This window comes from Lissotriton vulgaris, chromosome 3_2, assembly GCF_964263255.1.
Source record: "Lissotriton vulgaris chromosome 3_2, aLisVul1.2, whole genome shotgun sequence".
Classification (NCBI taxonomy): Eukaryota; Metazoa; Chordata; class Amphibia; order Caudata; family Salamandridae; genus Lissotriton; species Lissotriton vulgaris.
In genome coordinates, this window is record NC_141690.1 from 206,611,667 (window position 1) to 206,636,375 (window position 24,709).

The 24,709-nt window shown below is 42.2% G+C and overlaps 1 protein-coding gene across 1 annotated transcript in view; it reads left to right on the plus strand.

Annotated features, from left to right (window-relative positions):
• FAM53A (family with sequence similarity 53 member A) overlaps window positions 1–24,709 on the plus strand; it is a 64,306-nt gene that overhangs the window by 25,537 nt on the left and 14,060 nt on the right. Inside the window, exons 3-4 of the mRNA XM_086964232.1 lie at window positions 9,684–9,738; window positions 11,252–12,045. Of these exons, the coding sequence (XP_086820358.1) occupies window positions 9,684–9,738; window positions 11,252–12,045 (849 nt within the window). The remainder of the gene's footprint in view (window positions 1–9,683; window positions 9,739–11,251; window positions 12,046–24,709) is intronic.

Sequence of the window (24,709 nt, forward strand, 5' to 3'; positions counted from 1 at the left end):
AAGTTCGGAGATATGGGACACCCTTCTGTTTGGCTTGCAGCTCTTAAAACGCTCAACTATGATGATTGTTAGCTAGATAGCTTTTATCTGGTGTCTAGGAGCACAGGTTATTTCCCCCTTGAGTACACTGACCCAACCAGTGGGCAAACCGAATAGGTCGAGTCATTGTGTGTCTTGGGAGTAATTTTGTGTTCAGCTTATATGCGAGGTGGCTTGGAGCCTGTGCAGACAACTGATTTAGTAGCCGTGGGTTGTTTGCGTACAAAATCCTGCCACCTGGATCCCTTCAGTGTTTTATTTTTTTTCTATTGACCCAAGAGCAGTGGGATTTTTCGATGGGTTATTTTAACTGCTGTGCCAACCTCTAGTGACTTGTTTCGAGTCTCTGCATGTGGATCGTTTCAGTACCTTCTTTGCTGCCTAGGGTTATTGCACCTCCATAAACTGCCTGCGGTTTAATTCTGACAGCCCAGTGATGCCCAGCAGTTGTGCGATCTGTAACTTGTGATCTATAACTTCTAACAAATCGTGCTTCATTTGCAAATGCTTAAAATCAGCATATTCAGTGCACCATACAAAATTGAGCCTAGCACACACTCCGTCTGGTTGTTTTAGGATCCCGCCGGTTGCAGGACCTTGAACTCTGGGTTCGGCTTCGAATGCCTAAAGGTTTTATGGCTATCACCTAGGCACTGGACATTTCATTCACTGCACTTCTCCGATACTCCTGGATTATGCTTCAGACAACTTGTCATAGTGTGAATCCCATGCCTACAAAGCTTGCATTACTTTACAGGCATGGACTCCAATGTTAACACGTCATCTATAAATCCAGTTTTCAAATGTTTATTTGGACAGACTGCAAAGGAGCAAAGTGTTTTAGTGACTGCAAATAACCAATTTTACGTATTCATTTTGAGATCTTTCATTTATCTCTTGTATGTTTCCTTCATCCTGTTTATCTCCCTCATTTTCTGCCCATGCTTTGTGCGCATCTGAACTTAATGCAGGGGTCTGCTCTGCTAGGATGATCTTTGGCACCGGGAGTAGAAGAAAATCAAGAAGTTTAAACTTGTGCATATTTTAAGTATTTGTCCTCTTTGGGGTTCTGTCACGAGGGCATCATTGATGTTTAAAACACTAACACTTTAACATGAATCACACATTTCTGAAGGAACAGTACTGGTGGAGCAGACTTGTTCTAACCGCTTTGGCTTGTTTGGTGTTGTACTTTGCACGGTGAAGGCCAAATGGCATTTGGCAGTGTTAGTCATTAGTAGACCGTGAATCTGAGACCCCGTAAGGCATGCTAGAGCCTCTGTAGGATTTATGCATGTGGAAATCCTACCTTTTACAACTTTCTGACACTAACCCACACCACAAGAGATGCTAATAGATAAATTAGCACCCCATTAGAAAAGTTTTTTTTTTTTTAGTTACGTAGATATATATAGTAAATTCCTAGTACTAAAAGGCTAACAAACTTGCCTTTAATCTCTACCGATTGCTACAAACTTGAGCCATCCCATCCTCTCAAACGTTTTCTTGGGCCGCAACGGTGAGCGCACCTTTCTTAGAGTGTGCGTTCTGAGTTTATTGGCTGGATCCTCAGCTCACCGACAGAACCTCTGAAACCCAGTGCCGCCCCCTGAGCAACGTAATATGGTGTTTTTAACACTATTTGTCTTTAAAAATGTGAGAAATGTCTGTTTTTTAGCTTACTAGGCGCAAGGCCACACTGTGAAGATGTACTTTCCTGACGTAGTGAGAACGATGGTGCAGAATTTAATTCATGACTAGGCAGAGTTGCAGTCTTTCACATATTGCTGAAAGCAGGTAATGGCAAATATTAGACTTATGTATGTAACTCAAAATTATGATGACCCACTAAAGTTCACATTGAGTTCTTTAATACAGAATCGTGTCATGTTTGCTCAGAGCACAGGTCTTGGATGGTGATAGGACCAAGCAAGACCAGATATGTATCATTTTATCATTTTGCAGTATGAATCTGTTTCAGGATTCACATGCTGTCCAATATTCCGCCACCTAGTGGTTGCGTCTGGAATTTTTTTTGGGGGGGTACTCGTCTACTACAATTTGGTGCTTAGTCTATCCCATGTGTGACTTCACAGTGCCCCGGACCATCTTCAGATTTTTTTTCCTCCGTTGGGATTGGAAGCAAAGAGACCAATCCAAAGTTTTAAGCAAAATCCCCGAGAGAGAAAAAGAATTTGGGTGATAAAACGATCGGTCATTGACGAAGAAGACATTGGAGAAGGAGAGACCGTGGAATACTTTTTACCCATCGGGGAACCCTGCCAGAGCAACAATGCAGATGGCGCTAAAGAGGGCATGGTAGGGGCCATGGGTAATACCCCTTTCAAAGTTTGCCCATAGTGCCACCACGTTTGCACAACGCAATACTCAGTTTGCAACCTCTGCCTGAGGAGGGATCACAAGGATAAGGACTGCGAGGCATGCTCAGTGTTCGTGTTTACACTCCAGGCACGCTGAAAGCAGAAGGACGACCATTACGCAGCCATGCACTAAGCTAGAAACAGCCATCGCTGAGGGACTTGTGCCTTGAACGAAGAGGACGACCATGGAGTGGCTGTAGAATTGACAAACTGGTTGGGTGTTGGGTGTGGGGAGGGGGGGTCAGGCGTCGATCCTTGAAGGCGACGAAGGACAGAGCAGTGGTGTATTAAGGGGTTGGATGGTGGTCCACTGTCCGCAGCATGAGTTTTGGGGGCAGCGCTCTTACCTTTGGGGGCAGCCAACACAGGATTTGTTAGCCAGCAGCCCCCAGTCCTGCCACCGCTCTAACAAGTGCCGCGGGGGACATATGCCTAGCTACGCCACTGACAAAGAGAAAAAGGACAAGGTAAGAAATCCTCATTCGTCTGAAACCAAGGGCCCCGAAAAGAAGGCGCCAAACGCAGCCCAGGCATCAAAGAAAACTATGACCGAGGTTCAGCCGTGACCAAATGAAACCTAATGGCCCTCATCCCAGGGATGCAGACATGGGAAGATTATTGAAATTGATGAAGACAGGCGCTTAACGAGAGGCAACGATGGAAACCCCACACCCTTAGAGGCAGAATCCACCACACCCAAGAAGAGTATCTCCCTGGCCTCAAACCAAAAGGGCCCTCTTAGTGGAGAAACATGCCTGGAAGCAGAAAAGGCGGCACTCCAACAAAGTTCTAGGCCATGAAGGAATTCAGAATTCCTACGAAAAGAGGAGGAAGATACTCTAAGGTCTAGCAACCCCCGAACCTCACAAAGAGGAGCTCAACGCTCCAGAAGAGGAGCCAGCTTCTGGGATTTTTGTGGAAGAATGGAACAACCTCTAGACACAAATCCCAGAAGAGGTCCATAGCGATCCTTCTACAACAAAAGGGGGAACCTCCATTTACACCACGGCAAGGAGCAAAGCTCGCTCATCCACTGGCCCACCTCCATAGCAAGCAAAAGGGTGGACATGGTGGGGAGAAAAATGGAGGAGGCAGCAACGCATGGGTGCATTGCAAACTACAATGCCCACAACAGTTCTGGCCACCAACAATGGGACGACATAAAAGAATTGATATACAAGCTCCCAGAAGAGTATGAAAAGAGCAAAATCCATCATACAGGTGGGGAAAAAACAAAGCAAACATCTGCCTGAAATCAGCCCAAAGATGCAGCAAATCTGCACAGGCGTAACGTTAAGAAGCCACGCCTGGCTCCGAATCTTGGGCTTAAAGCAAGAGCTCAATGAACCCCTTCACAGGAGATTCATTGTTTGGAAGTGAGGTAGATTAATCCCTTCAACAAATAAAGGGCCATGAGACAGCCAGGGCTATGGGAGTCCTGCAACAGAGGGGCACCTTTTAAGAGGAGGATTTAACCTCCGAAGACTCACAGGAAGAAGTCTTCAACAGGGCAGCGGATATCAATCAAACCAGCATTCTGGATTCCAAGCATTGCAGCAACAACCAAGGCAGCCCTTTGGAGGCAGAGGAAGAGCTAAGGGACTACCCTCAAAGGGGAGAAGCAAACTCTAGGTGACTTCACAACACAAGCCTCCCCCCCCCCCCCCCCTTCCCCCTCACCCCTCCTACCCTCTCACAACACCAGTGGGAGGCAGAATAGCGCCCCACCTTCTTCAATAGGAAAATATCACCACAGACAGTTAGATTTTAATGTTCTACACCGTGGCTATTGTACAGAGCGAACAGACAAACCCCTACCAAAGAAGAGGTTCCAAAGAACTTAAAAATAGCAATAGAGACTGTACCATGGAGGGAACTCTAAAAAGAAAACTATTCACCTTACTTCTTGGTACCAAACCAAGATCTCACGCTAAAACCGATCCAAGACCTCCGATTCATAAACCAATTCATTCACACGCAGCATTTCAAAATGTCAACGCTACAGGAGGTAATCCCACATTTTTTAAAAAGGGATTTCACAGCAGCAATAGATCTAAAGGATGCCTATCTGCACATCCCCATGAACCAAGCTCAAAATAAATACCTCCGGTTCTTCCACGACAACCATTCAAGGTCCTGCCCTTTGGGATAAAATCCGCACCAAGAGTCTTCACAAAGTACCTAGTAGCGGTTGCTAAATCCCTAAGGAGAGGATTCCATGTCTATCCCTACCTAGCCGACTGGCTAGTGAAAGGAAATGCAAAGCAAAGATGTGACCCACACCACAAAAATTTGGGTTTTTCAATAAACTAAGTAATCAACAAAGTGAACAACAAAAGACCTTCCTAGGAGCAAGATTGAACTCCAAGGTTGCACGGGCATACCCGACCCAGAGGAGAATAAAAGCTATCAAACTCACCTCTACCAGAAGGGTCAGCCTCTGACTGGGAGGACTGTAATGAAACTCACGGGCATAGTAACATCTTGCATTCCCCTCATCCTTAATGCACACCTCCATATGTCCCCTCAGCAGGAGTGGCTATGCAGCAGTTAGTCACAAATTACAGGGAGTTGGGAGGAAAGGAACAGAAAGGGTTCAGATAATGGTGGGCATCCAAGGACACCACACTGAGGGAGTTTGTGTTTTGAAAGATCTGCCTAGTGACAAACAAAACAGGTGCTTGCCACAAGTGTTGGAGAGCACATTCAATTAAATCTGAGGGTACTGGGTCAGTGGAATAATGCAGATAAATCACATCAACTTCCTAGAGATGAAGACTGTTCCTGGCAATAATGCCATTCCTAGCCCACATAGGAGTGAAGACTGTATTGATCCAGACAGACAACACCACGACCACGTTTTACCTGAACAAACCAAGAGGAACACAATCATTCACCCAAAGCAAACTATCACTGGAAATATAATATGGAAATCTGCAAATTCAAAGAAAATCAGCCTACAGACAATTCACCTGCCAGGAAAGAACAACACGGAAGCGGGTCAACTTAGCAGACAGAACAGCAGCTCCCACAATTGGAGATAAAACAAAGGAGCCTGCAACAGGTCTTCAACCTCTGGGGAACTCTAGAATATAGACCTATTCACAACATTGGAGAACAAGAAGTGTCAATCCATCGCCTCTAGGTTTCAACACTAAGAAAATATTGCTTTGGATTTCAGATATAAAACCAAATTGTCTTGCCTACATGGTGGTCCTGAGCTTCCCAAAGTGATTCCGTGGGGGTCCCACAAAAGTACAAAGGTTAAGAACCTCTGTACTACAGTATATAGTCAATCAATGTATGTAACAGTTGATACGCTTAACTACCTTTGTATTGTTATGACTTGTGATATTAAGGCTGTACACAAGTCTGGCGTCGATTATCCCACCTAGCTCCCACATTCTCTAGACTTAATTTGTCTAAGTTACTCCTATTCAGTCTTTCAAGTCCTCATTCAAGGTGCGCTTTTGAGTCCTTTTTTTTTTTCTTTAACCCGGGAATCTCATTTTACCTTGAAACTGACGTTTTTCTTCATGAACTTGCTGAAATCTGTTTTCACTCAATTTTCAAGTAATCTGAAAAGTTTTGAGAATTAAGAAACAAACCTGTTTATCTTCAACAAACTAGCCCTTCATATATCTTCTAGAGCAGATTAGTTTACTTTAGCCTCTTATCCGTGTAGAGTAATAACTTCACATTGCAGCTGCACATTGCAGCTGCTGTGAAAGTACACCATTCTGCCGTCAGTAATTATCAATTTCTTTTACCATGATCTTCAGTTCTTCTGCAGTGCACATAGGTAGCTTTAGTGTTGAGTTTGTGGCTTGGTTTCATGGAATTGCACAGGGCTTTCTGGTCCCTCAATGTCTAATCATGGTCTGTTAACGAAGCTCTTGTTAAAATGATCATTCTAACATGAATACCTGCTAATCTCTCCCCTTTCTACTGTTTGAACATTTGTGGAAAGCAGAGTCTTTCTTAGATTTAATTGACAGCAACTGTATTGATATTTCAGTTTTGTAACTTTGCAACAAGGACATTAATATTTTAGTTTTTTGAGTCTTTGATAAGCTCAGTTGTTGGACTTTGACAATCATACTGTACATTGACGAGATAAGGTGTCTCTCCAATTGCTCTGTACGTTTGTGATCATTAGGAGTTTTCATCTTCAATAGCAGACTACATTAGTGGGTACTTATGGCCCGCTCTAACCTAAATCTGCATCAATCTGTCTGTCATACACCCAACTCCATGTCACATGAGCTACGGAGGGCTGCAACCTCTGACCAACTGTGTGTTCACAGTACTCTGAGATGGACTTTGAACCTCTGAGTTATGGATATTCATTGGTTTGTATAGTGTTAAGACTTCTTGAAGGCCCTGATTGAGCCCACATATCTTGGCAGAAGTACAGAGATTTAGCTGATTTCGAATGCTACTCAGTGAAGTTCTTACATGTACTCATGAGTTAAGTGACCAGCTCCCCAAAATTTCGTATAACTATAAAATTCTTCAAGTTTTGGTCACGTTTGTATTGGCAGTGGTGTTCATATAACGCAAAGGCGGCATAGAATGATGCTTGGGCATGAATACCCCTTTTAAAATGCACCCATGATCTATAAACCGCCATGCAGAACCTTCAAATTACTTCACGACTGTGCCTATTTGCAGTGCAAACCCCCAAAGCAGATTACAGAATGACCATTTTGGTGGTCTTAGTGTAGCTATTCCTACAATATACAGGACTTTTAAGGTTCACACATCAGACGGACATGCACCTGTACAGATTGTCACTCAAGCCATTCTCCATGTACTCTGACAGTCTTAAAGCATTGAGCCTTAAAACCCAGTTCAGCAGTGTTGGTACTGGTGATTACTCTGAAGCTGTTTGTAGCTGGTAAAAATTTACAAAGCTTGCATATGTATTTTTCTTTCTTTGAATTTCGGGTTCCGATGTACTACTTTTGTCTCGAGCATTGCTACAAAGTGGCATCAGTCTACTTCAACTTTACTCTTCAAAAATCAATTACTTTGATCCAGTGCTAGTTATTGGTCCAGAACAAGATAATTTGCTTATTCTGCAACCTAATGGAATTGGAATGCCCAGCACTTGTCCACTGACTCCCAGTTTGGGAAGCAACTGTAACTGACCAGTTCACAAAACCTTACTCCACTGTGATCCCTAGCTTATCCAGATCTTTTATTACCAACTGACCAAGTACCTCTGTCAGGCTGAATATCAACCTCTGCCTTTCAGCTTATTCCCTGCCACAAACAAGAGCGCGTGTCGACTTTCCAGATGTGTTCCTTGCTCTATAGAATCCTTGGCCTTTACATACCAGCCTTTCTCCTGCTTTTTCTAGAATAATCCCGAAGCCTTCATGCCATATATCCTGGCTTCACACCTGGTCAATTTTTTCCTCCATATAAATGTAGTTTTGAAGTTTCTTTCCAGTGTGGGATTCTATTCCCTCTCCCCATCTTAAATTTTCGGCCTGTAAAGCTTCCTTGTTATCTGCACTGTCATGTCAGAGCTGAATTGCCATGGGCCTTAATTCATGGCACTCTAAGGAATGGATCCATGGTGCCAGCTCTACAAGTTAGTATGCTTGTTTGAAGTATATCAAATGGATACTCTGGCATGGCCATGCTATGATAGTTATCTATATCTTAGTGTAGCTGAAGTAAACTTCGATCTACTCTTACTTTTAATAGGTTGAATTCCACATTGGCAACATGCTGAGGCAATATTTATTATCCTATGGCAATTCTAACGACTGACTAGTAATCTAGCAATACACCACTGCTATTGGCAATTGTGGTGGTTGTTCAAGATGGGGCCAGTCATAGTACATGTTGACCTTCATGAAGTGAATGGTAACTTGTATATCCTTATATTCGCATGGTGTCTGTTGCATGAGTCTTGTTCGCTATGTAAGACTTGCTAATGTCAGTATGCTGTTGATGTAAAATGCATACTTATCAGACCTACTTGGGCTAATGCTTTGTATTTTTGCTACAATGCAGTCTGGTCCTCAATAGCTGAGCTGTAGTTGGTATAGCATGTTTCTGTTCCCTTGTGATGGGCACAACGTGGCTGAAATCGGATTTGTTTCATGCCTGTGTAAGTATATGCAGAACAGCTACTCCTGAATCCTATCATGCAGTAGATTCCTTGAGGGTGGGGGAATAGTTTGATATGCTACACCTATGTGGTTTTATAGGCAATGTGCACAGTGCATGAGGCATGAATTTGCATTGCACTGCTTGAAGTAAGACTCCCAATACTACATCGGAGGTTGGAGAGTGGATTTATTTTAGAGAATTAAGGAACTGTCCACAAGGATGGAATGGAGAATGGTAAATTCAAAGTCCTAAGAAACGGTAGTTTGAATGTATCGGCCTAATGTTCTTGCAGTAAATTCTGATGGCCTACTTAGCTTGAACTTCCTACACTCGGCTGTATGCTTTAGTCCAAAGGTTTGCTGCAAAGCAGTTGCACTTGGTCTGTAAATAACTTAAATGCTTTCAGCCCAAGGATGTTTACTTAGCAATGAAATGGTATCTTAAGAAAGGAAGTCTCCAAACAATATTATCTTTCTTGGCTTGATACAAAAAACATTTTCCAAAGAGAGCTTTTCAAAAGGAGTCTTAATCAAGTCGAGCAACCTGACTAACTCGCAATGAATTACTCATTCTATCCATGAACTACTGAGTTTCCCTAGTTTTAGCTTTAGAGCTAACAAATACGAATTCTTTGGTTGGTCAGCAGTAATGTATTCAGGCAAAGCCTTTTTTGTATACCCGTGTATCTCGCCATGTGGAACTGCACTGTTAAGTCATTTTGTGAAACAGCTTGTATTTAATATAACTTATTAAAGTTAGGTGCAAGCAACATTGTACGTTTCACTGAAGGTATTCGAGGGGCAATGAGTGTGCCATGCTCTTATATTTTATAGATCGCTATGACTGTATGCTGTGGTTGAAATGTAGTTTATGGATGTCCGAGCGCTCCCTAAGCACCTCCCCAAGCCGCGTATGGCCTATGTCATGAGGTGCCACAAATGATGTGGTAGATTGGGAGGGGAATGGGAAAGTGAAGTAATCTAGTATACTTGAGATTTACTTGCTTTTGGGAAACTGTGATGAATACCTGTGCAGCCGAAGGAAAGAATCCATGCCTAGGGTGGTATGTTCAGTGTCTTTCACACCATGTATTTATTGTATGGTGTTGAAACTTCTTTCTCTGGTTAATTTCAGCACTCATCTGAGAAGCTGAACAAAAGTGGCAGCTTGTTCCCTTACGAAATCGATGGTAAGTCCTATGAAAAACCTGTAGCAATGTTTTTGTCAGGGTGATATGGAAAATTGAAGCCTTTTCGTTTGCAAATGGGAACAAGGGACACCGAGGGGCGCATGCTGTTTTTTTTGTGTTTTTTTTTTTTTTCTCCCCTTGCTGTTTTTTAATCAGCCTAGTCTCTGGTTATTAGTCTTGTGCTTGGACCTGCTTGCATAGTCAAACCCGACGTACAGGGTTTGAGTTCTAATTCTTGCAAATGCAGCAGCTGATCTTTGCCTGTAGCTGCCAAAAACTCCTACTGCTGCTTCTGGCCCACCTTTCAACCATTCCTAGCTGCCAACATTGTCGACAGGTGGGGCCATTGTGCTACAGTTTTTTCCAAGCAAGGCTTCTGATGGATTTTCAGATTCCCATTTTGTTTGAGGGGGTCTCATTTGATTCACTTGGTCCAAAAAATGCTTTTTCTAATGAACTATGTACATGGAAGTTACCTTTTGGTTTTCTTGACCAGTATTGGCATTATTTTGTCCACACCGTCCAACTACACCGAATCTAGACAGTAGTACTCTAGTAATGGTAATTTACTGAAAGTACCTTATGCATATGTTAGAAAAATAAACCAATTTTCCAGTCGATGTACAGTTTCTCAAATGTGCTCATCCATTTCAACAGGAGTACATTTTAGACCAATGTCTTGGCTGATTGAATTTTCCAGGCATACTTCACTGCTTTCAGACAATCGTAAGCTGAATGACAGCCCTGTGAATCAATGCAAATATAGCATAATCTGATATGCAGCACAAAAACTAAAATCCCAACCCTACAGGTGTCTGCCTTATCCTGGAATCATAATTTGGAAGGAATACGTGCTTCAAGTTTTGGGTACAGAGAGTAGTTAGATGCTAGAATGAATAGCTTCATTCCTTTTCCAAGAAGTGTTTTCATCAGTTGGATTGTTCTGTTTTTTGGCAACTGGTATGCTCCTGAGCAGCAAAATCGTACACCCCCGCCCGCCCCCCCTTTCCAGAATGCAGAGTTCACAAACCTTTTGGCTTCATCTTAATGCAGCAGAATCGTGAATAAAACCATTCTACGCTGCACTGTTAAATCATTGCTAAAAATATATTGATGTCCGTCCCCCCCCCCCCCCCCCCCCCCCCTCTACCCCCGCTTTGTAAAGATATTATTTCCCTGGACAGATGTCTGCAGTACCTTTTTTTAAATAAATATCTTGTGTATCCTAAAGATCAGCATCTAAAAGTTGGGAATACCTACAAATAAACCTACTGGGCTTTGAGGGAACAAAGGAGCTCGGATGCTTATTGCACTTGGTGTTGAAAAAAAAATGTGTATAGACGGTACAGATACTTTGTTGGATTTTTTTGCCTGTTGCAATTGATGTCCATATAAAATTGTCAGCCGCAATTGTCATATTTTTCTATGTACTGTGTATATAGAACCACTTCTCAGTGCTAACTCAATGTTTCTCTTGCTTTCCTTTCCTTGTGCTTACATTCTGCTTTTTTAGAAGACAGCCCTTGGAAGATTCTACATGGGAATTATCCATTACGGTCTGAGGTGAACAAGAATTCATTTTTCACTTTCCCATCATGCCCATTCAGCATGGGCCGAGCAAGCAGTGTGAGTCTGCAGTGGCAGGAACCCTCCCACACATCCCTTGTGTCCGGCTGGATCAGTGATCTCAACCTCAATGAGAGCCTTGGGCAGCCATTGGCACCTCCCACAAAACGGCACTGCAGGTCTCTCTCGGAGCCTGATGAGCTCGCCCGTTGCAGGTCCCCATGGAAACCTGGCAGTTCAAAGGTCTGGACTCCTGTGTCAAAGAGGCGGTGCAACAGTGGGGGCAGTGCCACCTTACAGCGTTCCAACAGTCATGGGAACGCTACTCTTCAGCGAAGCACCAGCATTAGCCTTCCACAACATGTGCTGTCACCGAGTAGTATGTTCACCATCACTGGCTTGGATACGTCGCCAGTTCCGAGGCCTTCATCTGCAAGTAGCGGCTTTGTGGACAGTAGCGAGGGAAGCACAAGCTCAAGATGGAATTCTGGAGGACCATTTGACTTTAATCCAAGGCGTCGCCTGTCTCTTTCCCAGGAGCACATTACTGAGACTGGCAACCTCTTGCCTTCAGCCAATAGCACTCCTACCTCGACGCCAGAGCTGAGCCGTCGCCAGGGCTTGCTCAGATGCCGTTCTCAACCATGTGTGCTGAATGAAAGGAAAACCAGACTAAAGCGCAGGCGCGAAGAAGATGTCCGGTGGACCCGTCCCTCTTTAGACTTTTTTAAAATGACACGGGTAAGTCTCCTCTTGTCCAGCATTCAAAGAGTATTTATATGAAATTTGTTTTCAAAAGTATGCAACAGGGGCTTATCAATTAAACCGAACCTGCTGTGATTTTTAGGTGGTGGTTTCTACTGCTGTTGATAGTCTTTTTGCCAGCGCTTAAATTGAGTCTGTGTATAGCTATCAACTGCCATGTTAGGAAGACTCGCCTGTCTATTTTGGCTCTGAACTTGATATTGCAAAAAAATGTAAGCTCATCCCTAAGGTGGATAGACTCCTCATTTCTTATGTTTTCTTGAGTAGCTTTTGAAATGGAAGGCACCAGAATTGGGGTTTTATTTAAGGGGGAACTAAGCTCGGTGTTTATATTACAGTTCATGGGCAAGCAGTAAGTCTGCAGCTAGATCACGGCTCTTAGGAACAGACTGAATAACTTGGAGGAAAAAATGTGCTTAGTTTGAAAAACAAATGGACTGCAACGTTTTATTCGAATGGGCTAAGCAGTTAAGCGGTTAGTGTATGTGTGCTGGTTCCTTTCTTCGTGAGCCCACTGTTGGGCATTATTCCTCGGGTATATGGTCTAACCAAACATTCTGGACAAAGTAGTGGGACTAAACAGTGTTTTTTATTTTTTTTATTTTTTAGGTTAATTTAAAAATGTGATGCATTTTTCTTTGAAAATTCATCCTGTTATAAAATAGCCAAACGTGCCATTCAACTTCCAAACTGGGTTATTTTGTTGTAGCACTTAATTTGTATGCTCTACTTTAAGTAGATGGTGGAGGTTGCAGGGTTTATTTTGTTGACAGAATGACATTCTTGGTTTTGGCCCCATGCATCGAATACTGTAGTAGCTGTGACCAGCAATCTAATTCCCTTCATCTTTATTTGGCACAACACCTGTACTACAACATGTTGGTGGAAATGAGGAATCTAGGAAGAGTGATGTGTTTTTGAGATATTACAAGAGTAAATAGAGTAGTTTTAGAACATTTTTACTAATTAGGAATTCTAGAGAAGGTACATGTTTTATATTTATACTTTCTTCAATATGGCTACTTGGTGTCTGTAGTCCTTTCTTAGTGTTCTCATCTTACCAGTCTTCCATACTACCTCTCCCATACTACCTAAGAGTGTTCTATCTGTGATGTGAAGAGAATCTTCCCATCACAGATAGAACACGCTTAGGTAGTATGGGAGACTGGTAAGATGAGAACACTAAGAAAGGACTGCAGACACCAAGTAGCCATATTGAAGAAAGTATAAATATACAACAGTAGACTTCTATTGGGTTTTGGAGCTTTCAGTGTGCAGATAGATTTGCATTTAAGACTGAACCTTCAGTTTGTTGCTAAGTAAACAGTAAGTGGGCTTTGCAGCTACATGCAGGCCAGTTTAAATTTGCATATGACCTCCAAAGAACCAGTTTAAATTCTTTGTGGGGTGGAAGTGATTAACTTTTAGGTAACTTGGAGGTTATTTAGCTGCTGTGCAGAAGATTGCCTTTTGTTAAAATGTGGTGACTGAATGCTTAGATGGAATATCGTGCTGCATAGACTGACTCATTTTATAGCCTACTTAAAACTTTAAACAAGGAAAGTTGGTAGACCAAGTAATTTGCTGGTTACTAGTTCCAGTAATGTGACTTGTATCTAGCACTATTGCCACACTTGCTCTGTTTCTAAACCTAAATCATAGCAATTACAGTTTCCCAATTTGCCATCCTCGATGGATGGAAACCTGAGTTTGCCTGAACACACATTATCGACACTGATCTACAGGTCAAGAGTCTGAATAGCGATGACTCCCGTTATCTTGTTGTCTGGAGTCCTCCACTCACCTTCCATAGGCACAAGGAGTGCTCTGGGCCCTTCTCTAGCACCACCGACTGTTTCGGTGTTTAGGGTCCTGTAAGCCTAATTGAAGTCTGGAACCTTTAGGAACTTGTGTGTTAACTGATTATGATAATGTGTAAAGACTCGGGGGGAGTTTGCAGTACCTCAGGGGTGTCTCCTTCCATAGTCCTGGGTGCTGAATGTGAATTGACTCCTAGACGCTTGCTGCAGATGGTGGTGAACTTTCTGAAACTGACAACCCTGAAGATGCTTGAACCTGCAGTGGTTCTGAAAAACGATTTGCTATTGAACCACCCCTGCTTCTGATTTGTGTCCTAGATGGCCATGTACTGCCCAAAAAGTCCTCTGTCTTTCCTATGTTTTACTTCCAACTCTACGCTAACTCTTTTTACTTTGAGGTTTTTTTTAAGTTCTGTGATTTGTTGTTGTCTGTAATTGTCTTGTCCTTACGAACACACATTGGACGAGCAGTTTTCTGAAAAATGGGTTGGCACTGCATGTAGTAAACCCTTTGCAGCTTCTGTAGGATTTTGCGATAATCTTTAGGACCAAGTATCCCATTCTAGCCCCCAGGAAAAGTGTTATTTTCCAAAACTACATGCATGTTAGGCTGCTTTTGACTCTAGCTTTTCAAAACCTATTGAGAAGTTACAGTAGAAGTAATTTGTAATTCTGGCTGTGCTGCTTTGTGTTGGCGAACAAAAGATTTGACTGCTTTGCATGATAACCTATAAATGGGCCGTGCTTCTTACGTAAACAACGAGTGGGTTAGTTGTAGATGCACCTGGTATTTAACAGATCAATTTAACAAATGTGATACGACCTAGCTTGCACATAAATGTTTGTCCTTCAAATGGCCCCCGGGATATCCACCTACTGTTACATCTGCTTGTGAGACCATTGTCCAAGCACTTTTGGTCTGTGGAAAGTGTATCCTAACTACAGTGTCCAGTGCACCATGTTTTATACGGTCTGCAAGTGTGACCCGCATGGTGTGTTGTGTTTGGACTTCAGCACAAGCTCGCTTTCGTATGCTGCTCAGCTGCACTCCATCTTTGCTGCAGCGGAAAATATCTGCTCTCCCACACGTTCGGTCTGGCCGCGCATGCAACCTGAAGGTGTTTAGCGTCTTCATAGGTGGCACATCTTCTTTGACCAGGCATGTTTACTGTATCTAGAAATGTGCCAATGGAAACAGCACTTTCTGGCTCGTGTGTGCTTGGCCGGAAGACTGGTTTGATTTGCGTGCATAATTTTCTGCTGAATGGACTTCTCTGTAAAGGTTAGTTAGTGGTTCTTTAAACGGTCTAATTTTTTTCTGTTAATTGTTTTGTTGATGCGCATAGGTAGTCTTGAATCACCTTGCACAATTTTTATGTGCAATGGATTCAAAGTCCTTTTTTTTTTTTGGTAAGACAAGACCTGAAATGGCCCACCAGCAACCAGCTAGTTTCTTTGAGTGAGTAAGGATACTTGTGTGTATGCAAATTTAATTAGATAGATCTTTCGAAGAACTGACTCTTTACAATAAAATCTAACAAGACTGCAGTCACCTAGCTTTATTCACTATTTTATCCTTTCTGTGCAACGTAGTATCTACCAGTTACTACTTTTTGCTCTTCGTTCACCATGGATCTAAACATGAACAATATAATCTTTTTTCTGAGGTACTGGTATTCCCTTTGTGGCATTTTCATCTTTATTTGTATATAAACGAATGTAATCGAGTTTGTGGCTATTTAGCTTTTTGTGTAGAGCAGTGGCATGATGTACAGCTGGTCTAATCTTTATATCTGATCCCCACTATGCCGCAAACTAGAGGCTGGTCTGCAACTGGCTTCATGGCTTTACTGAATGGCATATGTAGCATTCTCTGGCAGTGGGGAGCAAAAGTATTGAAGTAAAATCTTAGTAATTGTGTGGCTGTTGTACAAAAGGTGTTTACTATCTGAGAGCTGAAGTTTTGTTTTGCCCTCAGATTTGTTTTGCATGCCGAAGTTTCTCCGGGTTAGAAAGTCACAATAGAGCCTTAATTTGATTGTTCTCATTCGCTAGTGTCTGTAATGATTTAATACTTGAATTAAGTCATTATACCTTTTCGCACTCCTGATAAAATATAACCGACTAATTTTAGCCTTAAGAGAAAGTAAATCATCTACTCTCTGGGGCACCCTCGTCTGCTTTGGTAACCCACGCAATGAGGAAGCAAAGGCCAAGACTAACAAAATTGTAACGAGTCGTAACTTCTCGGGGTACGTGTACCTTCTAGCTCTGCTTTACTGGTGATCCAGGACATTGAAAACATCTCCTTGCTTCATTACTAAAGGCACCAAAAATTGTTTTTAATCCTGGACACTCAGAAACACCACTTTTTTTTTTTTCTACAAATCTTTATTTTCGTTAGCTCTTGCCTTTGAGTTGACAATCGTGCCTTCATGATATTTAGAAGACAAGGGAACAACTGAAAGATTCATTTTGTTAACTTAAAACTGTTTCTTAAATGTAATTTAGTATTCAGAGTCAATCATTGCTAGCTCTAAGAACCCAACCTCTTATTGTAATGTAACATATTTACATGTGAGACAGACCTACAAAGAGCAAGATATACCCGATATCTGACATGGTCCAAGAATATTAAGACTGAGATGGTGTAGGTGCTAACATGAATGCAACCAAGCATTTCCAGAGCACCAGCAACAGTTGTTTTTGTCTCTGAAATATGGGCTGAGCAACCTGATTATTTAGATGTACTAGTAGAGATTGGGTGCAGTGAACCAGAAGAGTGCCTTTGATTTCCACAAGCACATTAGATGGTGAAGTTTGGTGTTTCCAAGTTTTTCCTTTACTCTTAGTGCCAGGTGAAGACTGCATTTTCTATCCCTTAGGAACTCTACGGAAAGCAATGCCTTCTACTTACACTGCCATGCTGCCTAATTTTTAACTGGTCTGGATGACTTGTGTTACTTACTTGGAGGAAAACAGTGTTCATTTCCAGAAGACCTAAAACTGGTCCAAATCCAGAAGTTGCTGCAGACCCTACAAGTCTGCCTGACTTAAGAAAATTGCCACATCTAACTGGCCCCTGGTGTACATTTTAGATCTTATGTGAAGTGTTTCATATATTGCATTATGAAGGTTGCGATTTACGTACCAGCCTGAACTTTATTTATATCCGCTGTAAGCGATGCTAGATATTTATTAGTTTTACAGAGGCACAGGAAGATGGGAGGTATGAAATTTGGGCTCTCCAGTGAGTTTAACGAAGCAGACCATGTGTACTTCACTAATGAGTACTACATCGTTTTCCTATTTATCTGTTTCCCTTTTTTTAGACTAAAAATGTTCCTGCTCTCTCGTCTAAAATGGAGTGTTGACTAGCTTGACAGGCGTTGGCTTTCAGACTTTTAGGTTATCACGCGGTTTCCATCCCCACTAATGTACTAGTTTCCTCTCCAAGGGTCTGGGTATGCCTGCACTTGATACAAGCTTGAAGATGGATTATAATCCTTTTTTATTCCTCAGAAGAAATCTGCTGATAGAATTTGTTGTGGCTTTTGGCATATGGGCCCGGCATTCATGTCTTTGTTACATAGTCTTTTACTCCCAGGATCTTGACTAGTGAGCACTTCGCATAGGTTTGCCTAAAGTGCCACAGCTACATTGAGCATTTTTTTCAAGTGTATTTGTTATATAGATAGTGGTGGGCTACCTTTTGTGTATTGGTATTTCTTTCCAAAGGCACAATCCTAACATGTAGGCATTGGTGTCTTGCGGTCTTTGAATGCCATTGACTCTCTCCTGTTTTCTGCTGGTTGCTTGAAAGGCTCTGATTACTGATTGGTTTTATGTAGGATCTTATGAGAAGTATGACCTTGGTTTGCATTAAATGAGTGCACAGTAAGGCTTTTCTATCATCTATTGCACAGTACATCACGTGGAATCAGGTTTCCAAATAAAATAAACCAAGCAGATGAAATTATCCAAAGCTGGAGCAATCCAATAAAATACTGTGCGGTTTGTGCAAAACTGAGGAAAGCCAGACTTGACCCAAGGCAGGGGAAGAGAAGCTGCTCAGTAGGTAAATTGAGGGAAGTGACCTCGAAACGGAGATGTTCAAATGCATGTGTTGGTGTCTCGTATAGTAGAACAGTTTTGTTTCACCTCATCTGTCCAAACATGGTGAAGGAGACTGCATTGATAGAAACGCCAATGTAATTAAACTTTAGGTACATCTGCGATTTTAAAAGTCTAAAGTGATAAAGCTTCGTTTTGGTTTTACTAAAACTGTAGTCGAGCAAATATAACAGTTCAGTAGTCCTTCTTTTGCGTTATTAGATTATAAAGATTATTTTTGTAATCTAAATCATGCTATTTCTGATAGGAGTTTGATTTGAAATTGACTAAATATTTATTGCAATCCTAGAAAACAACATCTTTAAAGATTTAATTTAAAATTTGGCATGATCTTAGGTGGCATAACAATTAAATGTTTTGGCTAGGTATTATCCACCGGAATGTTTAGCATGCCAATTGCTCTATATTTGCCACACTAATAACCTTGAAAGATTTTGATTAAATTACATGGGGTTTCTTGTCTCACTGCAATAACACTATAGCCGTGATTTTCAGCTACATGTGCTTTTTAGGTCTCGTCTGATTCAGCGCTAACGCTGGTATGGCCGAGACATTTAGTAGTTGCTTTTAAAAGTGCTTCCTTGCCGGCCACCAGCTTGCTATTGCGCGCACAAGAGCGCGTGCGACTTGCACAGCTGCTATTTGGTTTCTTTGATTGCGCACATGAATGCCATCCCCTACCACCTGCCGTCTCCCACTCCCTCCTCGTCCATGATTATATTTCTCCTGGGTATTCTTCCTTGAAGTGTCTGTCTGCACTACAAAAGGTTTGCAACCCTGCACTTTTCCTTCACGGATTAGACCCTCCCGAAAACTATATTGTTGCCTCTTCTTTGCGCCAGTTTACAAACTAACTCTGAACACCACCAGTCTTCTTTGTTTTTTTTTTTGTTTTTTTTTTAGGAACCATTCCCTAAAGCCTTGTCCCCAAAATAACAAAGCACTTTCCCTTCTCAATATATTTATTTCTGAGCCCGTATAACTCCATAATCCGCTTGGGACTGCATAAGGCTGTCCTTCAGCATCAGTGTGAATCCTCCCCTAGAGTCCCTGGCCTCTCAATGTTTCACTCTTTCGAGCCTCCAACACCTTTTCGGCCGCCCTCTTCCAGGCCTGGAGCAGCTGCTGGATACCCTGAGACTGACTAGCCATAGCTGGAGACGGGGGCTGTTACTATCCGTACAAGCCGAAGATCCCTGAGATGGTCAGCTAAATACCGCTTCCTGCCACCAGACAGCACTCCTCACTTCAGCTGACCGCACTTCTGCCTTCTCGCCCAGAACGTACCCCCCCCCCCACCTCCCCTACCTGCATAGCCCAGCCTAGAGTCATGTTCTATTTCAGCACTAGACTGCTAACCTATCTTTCGATGGGTCTGCCCGGAGAAACTGTTTCTCTACAAAATAACTGTTGGATTCTTAACTTTTCTCTCTAGCGTGCTGTTTTGTGTTTGTCCATGGGTAGTCTCAAAGCTTTCACCAGGGGAAAACCAGTTTGGTCTCTGGTGTGACAGAGCAGTACAGGGGACTATAGTGGTTGTAGGGAATCTAAGCATGTACATCTAGTGGATAAATTGAACAATCCCGGTTTCCAGCTTGACCAAACTGTGTAGTCCTGAGCAATTTCTTAATTATACTTTTCCTCATTTTCCTTAATATCCACATGTATGAGGACCTCGAAATACATGACTTCAGAATGTGACTGTACAAAAACGTCTCCTGTGTTCCATTTATTGAACTATAATGTTGTTCATGTTTGATAACAACCCAGCCACGCACTGGGTGCACATAACTGGTTTGCATCTTAGTTCACTATTGGCATTGTTGCCGGGGTTTTGGGGAAGCATGAATGTTTCTAAATTCATGTTTTTGAAAGCGAACCGCTTTTTAAAAACCAGCATTGGCATAGCCAAAAGGTCTCGCTTTTGGGACCATATAAGTGTTTAGATATGCAGCACAATATCCTTGGTATCCTTAGTGAAACAAAACACCAACTGTTGCATGGCTTAACACTTATAAAGTCCCTAAGGCGAGACCTCTTGGCTATTCCGATGCTTGTTATCTTTTAGAGTATAAAATACACGAGGTAATGCATTCAGGGCATGAACTAGTTCCACCGACCGTGCCAGAGAGTAAACGCTCATTTCTATGATCATCTCTTGCTCAGTAGCCAGCAGGGCCTTGTGTGTGTTTAGTTTGCAGTGTGGGTTGCAAGGTTCAATTTAAGTTTAAAGCTTGCTTACTGGTTTGTGACTTAGAGAAACATTTCCAATGCTTGTTTCTGGGGGTCATTGTCTAGAGTGTGCTTGATGCAATAAATCCTTTGGTCCTTTGTAGCATAAAGTGCCAAATTCGAGCAGGCATTTTTCTAGTGCTTGTCAGTGTGGTTGTGGAATTTTTGTGTGGGGTGGTATTGAAAAATAAGAAAACAAATGTAGGAAGCGTTGCCAGCCTAAAACTGACCTACTTTTACTCGTTTGTTTCGTGAATTGATTGATCACTGTGCCATGACCTAAGTTTCCATACGGTAATTATCTTGTTTTCAAGGTCTGTTAATCATGACACTGCTTGGTCCACTGATATAAATTCAGCCGTAGCTTTCAGCAATGTGAGATGTGGGTGAAAAAGTGGCTACGTAAAGTTCAGTGCAGCACAGTTTTAGAACAATCACATGCCTCACTGTGATAAGTTTCATATTGGTTTCTTGATCTTAATTGATGTTATGGATATCAGTTGATACACTCCTTTTTTTTTTCTTTTTTTTTTTTAGCTTGACTTGTCTCTACTCCTTGGTCTCCCTTCCCTTCCACATTGGTCCTGCTGAGTCAGTTTATCTTGTAGAGGAAATGTGCGCAATTCCTTATTTTGCTTAGTGCTGCAGCATTTGAAATTAAACTCACTTTCTTGCCTGACCATGTAAGGAGTTCGTAAACTCTGCTTTTTCTTTAGTAACCACTTTTTAATGCCAGATTTGATAGACTATTAAAGACTGTTTTTTAAACATTAAGTTTAAAACTAGTATTGAGAGGTGGAGATGGTGGTGATTTGAATGTCTTGCCAAAGGAAATTGACCTCCTCTCTAGCCCTGTTGCACCCCTTCTATTTCTGGCCTTGTTCAGATTTGTATTGCCAGACCACTGATTGGCCTTCAACCAAAGCGACTCATCCAACATTGTGGTTGGCCATGCTTTTCTATGAGGAGAAATCCTTTGAAAATAATTAGTTACATTTTGAAGTTGATACTTTACTCTTGCGTCTAATTTAGCTTGCTTCTGAATGTCGACAGAAGTTGCTGCCTAATGAATTCTCAAACAGAGCTCATCTGGTCTATCACTCTATTCAAAGTTGCGTTCATCCGATCACTTTTGAGAGTCTAGCTAATACTCTCACTAAGCATAAGATTTTTACATAATCCTAGCTACAGTAATTGTGCTGAGCAGTTTTCCTCACGAAATAGAGTAATACAGTCCCATCCAATACAGTAAATCCAGAGAAATCTGTATACATACAGAGTGGTCTCACTTACCCCAAAGCTTGTAAAGGTTTATGCAGTGGTTTTATCAGAGCGCAACCCACTTGGATTAAGGTGCACTAGATTCGCCAACTATTCGGCCAGTCAAATGGATTGTATTTTTGTATTTCAGTAGCTACTTTAATAGCCCATCTGATACAAACTCAAATTTGAATCATTCAGTCGCAAATAGCCATTGTAGTAAAGTTTCGTATTGGTTCCTTGTCGATTTAACGTGATTCGTACCAACCATTTCTTGGTATTTATTTGGTTCCTATTGTCCTGTTAGGCAATGGGTTGTGATGGAGAAAAGTGGGGATGGCTTGTAAAGACCATGGATAGCATAGCTTTGACACTAACATATTTCTAAGTTGTAGCCGTGGGCTGATTAAACAACTTTATTCTTGACCGTCCATTATCTTGGGGGTGGAAGTCTATGAAAGACCAGTTTTTACTTCACCATCAGGCTTCCACTGGTACACCTAAATCCCTTTTCCGAACTGGGATGATTGTCCCTTTAACCTACTTTAGGTAAAATCAAACTGGTAAGATGTCAAGCTAGAGGTATCAATATAATCTGTGTTCTTATTTCATATACTGCATTAATTTGCTTCATCATATAGAATTTATGAAGGTTGCGCTTTGTTGACTTACCTTTCATTTGATATATTTCCTTAACCATGAGTTAATTTATGCCTGAAACTTCTATTTGCCGTCAAGATATTAGTTTCAAATGTGGTTGTGTGACTGTTGCTTTATGAAAATTTTTGCATGTGCCAAATTTGGACATAGTCTTTAATGTTATCTTTGATACTCTGGGGCGGTCACCAAATTGGCATCCGCTTGCTTCATGGAATTTCAGTCCGAAAGAGTTTGGCACTTTTTGTTAATGGGTGCCAGGAAATGCATTGTGCACGTCGTGATTTGGTTCTTACTTAAAAGAATGCAGATTCACCAGGACGTCATAAATACCCCCTATATCATCTACAGGTAAGTTGGAATGCAGACTTGTTATGTTATAAAGCGCACTGCTGCTCAAACTGTCTAGAAAAGGGGCCGGTATACTAGTTTCTTACAGTATGGCTGCAGATGTGTGCTCAGAACTGGGCACACATCAAGTCATTTTAGAACACCCTGCTTTATCAGACATCTGATCAGTTTCTATTTATCATAAACGAAGACCCCCAATGCAGAAATACATTGGGGTGAACCCTAGTCTAATTAATGAAAACTGGTGTTATCATCCTGTGTTTGCAAGCAAGATTTTCTTGCCATGTATTAAGTGTTTAGCAGTAGAACTGGTCCGGTTCCATTTTTTTAAAAGTATTTTTGGATCTTTAACCCAATGTGCTTCTGAAATGTATAATTTGGAGTGGAGAATTACCTCCCAAACTTTAAGTCTGTCCCATCCTTTTAAAATGTGGCACGTACATGTAGTTAATTCTAACCTTCAGCGTGTGTGAACATGGTTTGAGGTTTTGAAGTGGATGTGCTAGTGGCTCTCTTAGACACCGTACGGGGGCTCCTTTCTCTTAAACTTGGGCAAGCATGTATGCCAAGTTACCAAAACAGATGTAAGGACCAAAAGAATGGGCACTGCCTAGCCCACTGCGGAGCAAGTAATCTCCCCAAAAGTATCATTAGGCCATTTTCAATTGCTTATGCCAAACGCAGCAATGCATACCACACCAAGCTATGGGGAAATGCCTATTTGTCACGTCAAAGATGTTCATTATTTTTTTTTTTTTTTTTTTAAATACCTAGATAAATTAACATGTCAATGCCTGGAGATCGATTTCGAACTTTTTGTAACTTCAGTTTACATAGTTCTTTTTGATAATTTAGGAGAGTTCGAATTTTTAAATTGAATGCAGCCAAATGTGGTCAGTTTCTTACTAACCAAACGTGTTGGCTAAAAATTGCCCACTGGAGTAGTTCTTCTTGCAGCAATGGATTGTCGAGTAAACTGTTTTTACCAGCTTGACATTCATGAATCTTTTGCCACATTTCAAATTATGTATGTATTGCCTTATTTATTTATTTGTGTATTTTATAGAGCGCACAGCTACCCCGACGGGGCGTCCCGGCGCTGAGAACTTTGAGGGTGGAGGGCACAGGGGGATGTTATAGGGAAAACAGGTGGGTCTTCAGTGACTTACGGAATAAGATTTCTGATTGGGAAGAGCGTAGAGCCAGAGGGAGCTTGTTCCAATGCTGGGAGGCACAAACCTCAAAGGTTTTTCCGCCTGCCCGTGAGCGTTTGAAGCGTGGAGTTTCCAAGAGAAGGAGAGAGTTGGACCGTAAAGTCCTGTAGTTGGTATATGGTCGCAAGGTGTTTTTCAAGTGGGCAGATCCCATACCCCTCGAAGCTCGGTGGGCCAGCGTCATAGCTTTGAAAATACACCTTTTGGCCATTGGCAACCAATGCAATTTGCGGAGGTGGGGAGAGATATGGTGTCTGAAAGGTATTCTTTCCACTAACCGGGCGGCGGCATTTTGGACCGTCTGGAGTTTTTGACATTGGCCTGCTGTGATGCCTAGGTAGAGGGCATTGGCATAATCAAGATGGGAAATGATCAGTGCCTGGATCAGTCTTACGGCAGTCCTCTGGTAGGTAGTTGATGAGACGCTTGATGGTTCTGATCTTGCCAAAACAGGAGGCAGTCACTGTTTGAACCTGGGTATTGAAGCTGAGATGATTATCCCAGCGGACTCCAAGATTTTTTACTGAGTCTTTAGGTATGGGGGCTTGGCTCAGATCTTCTGGCCACCATAGACTGGAGTCCAGAGGGGATGGTGAATTAAAAAACAGAACCTCCGTTTTTCCAGCATTGAGTCGAAGGGAGTTGGCATCCATCCACTTAGAGATGTCTCTGAGGCAGGTTTTTAACGGATCAAAAGCTGAGGGAGAAGGGGAGTCGAAAGTGAAAAGAAGCTGAATGTCGTCAGCGTAGGAGGTGGACTTGATCCCAGTCTGAGCGATCAGTTTTGCCAGGGGGGTGAAATAAACATTAAATAGAAGCGGGCTGAGCGAGGAGCCCTGCGGGACTCCCCATTTGAGTAGTCTGGCTGTGGAAGTGTAGGGGGGAGTGAAAACCTGCTGAGTGCGATCAGAGAGATACGACGTGATCCAATTAAGCGCAGTGCCACCTACGCCTAGGTCCGCTAGCCTCCTC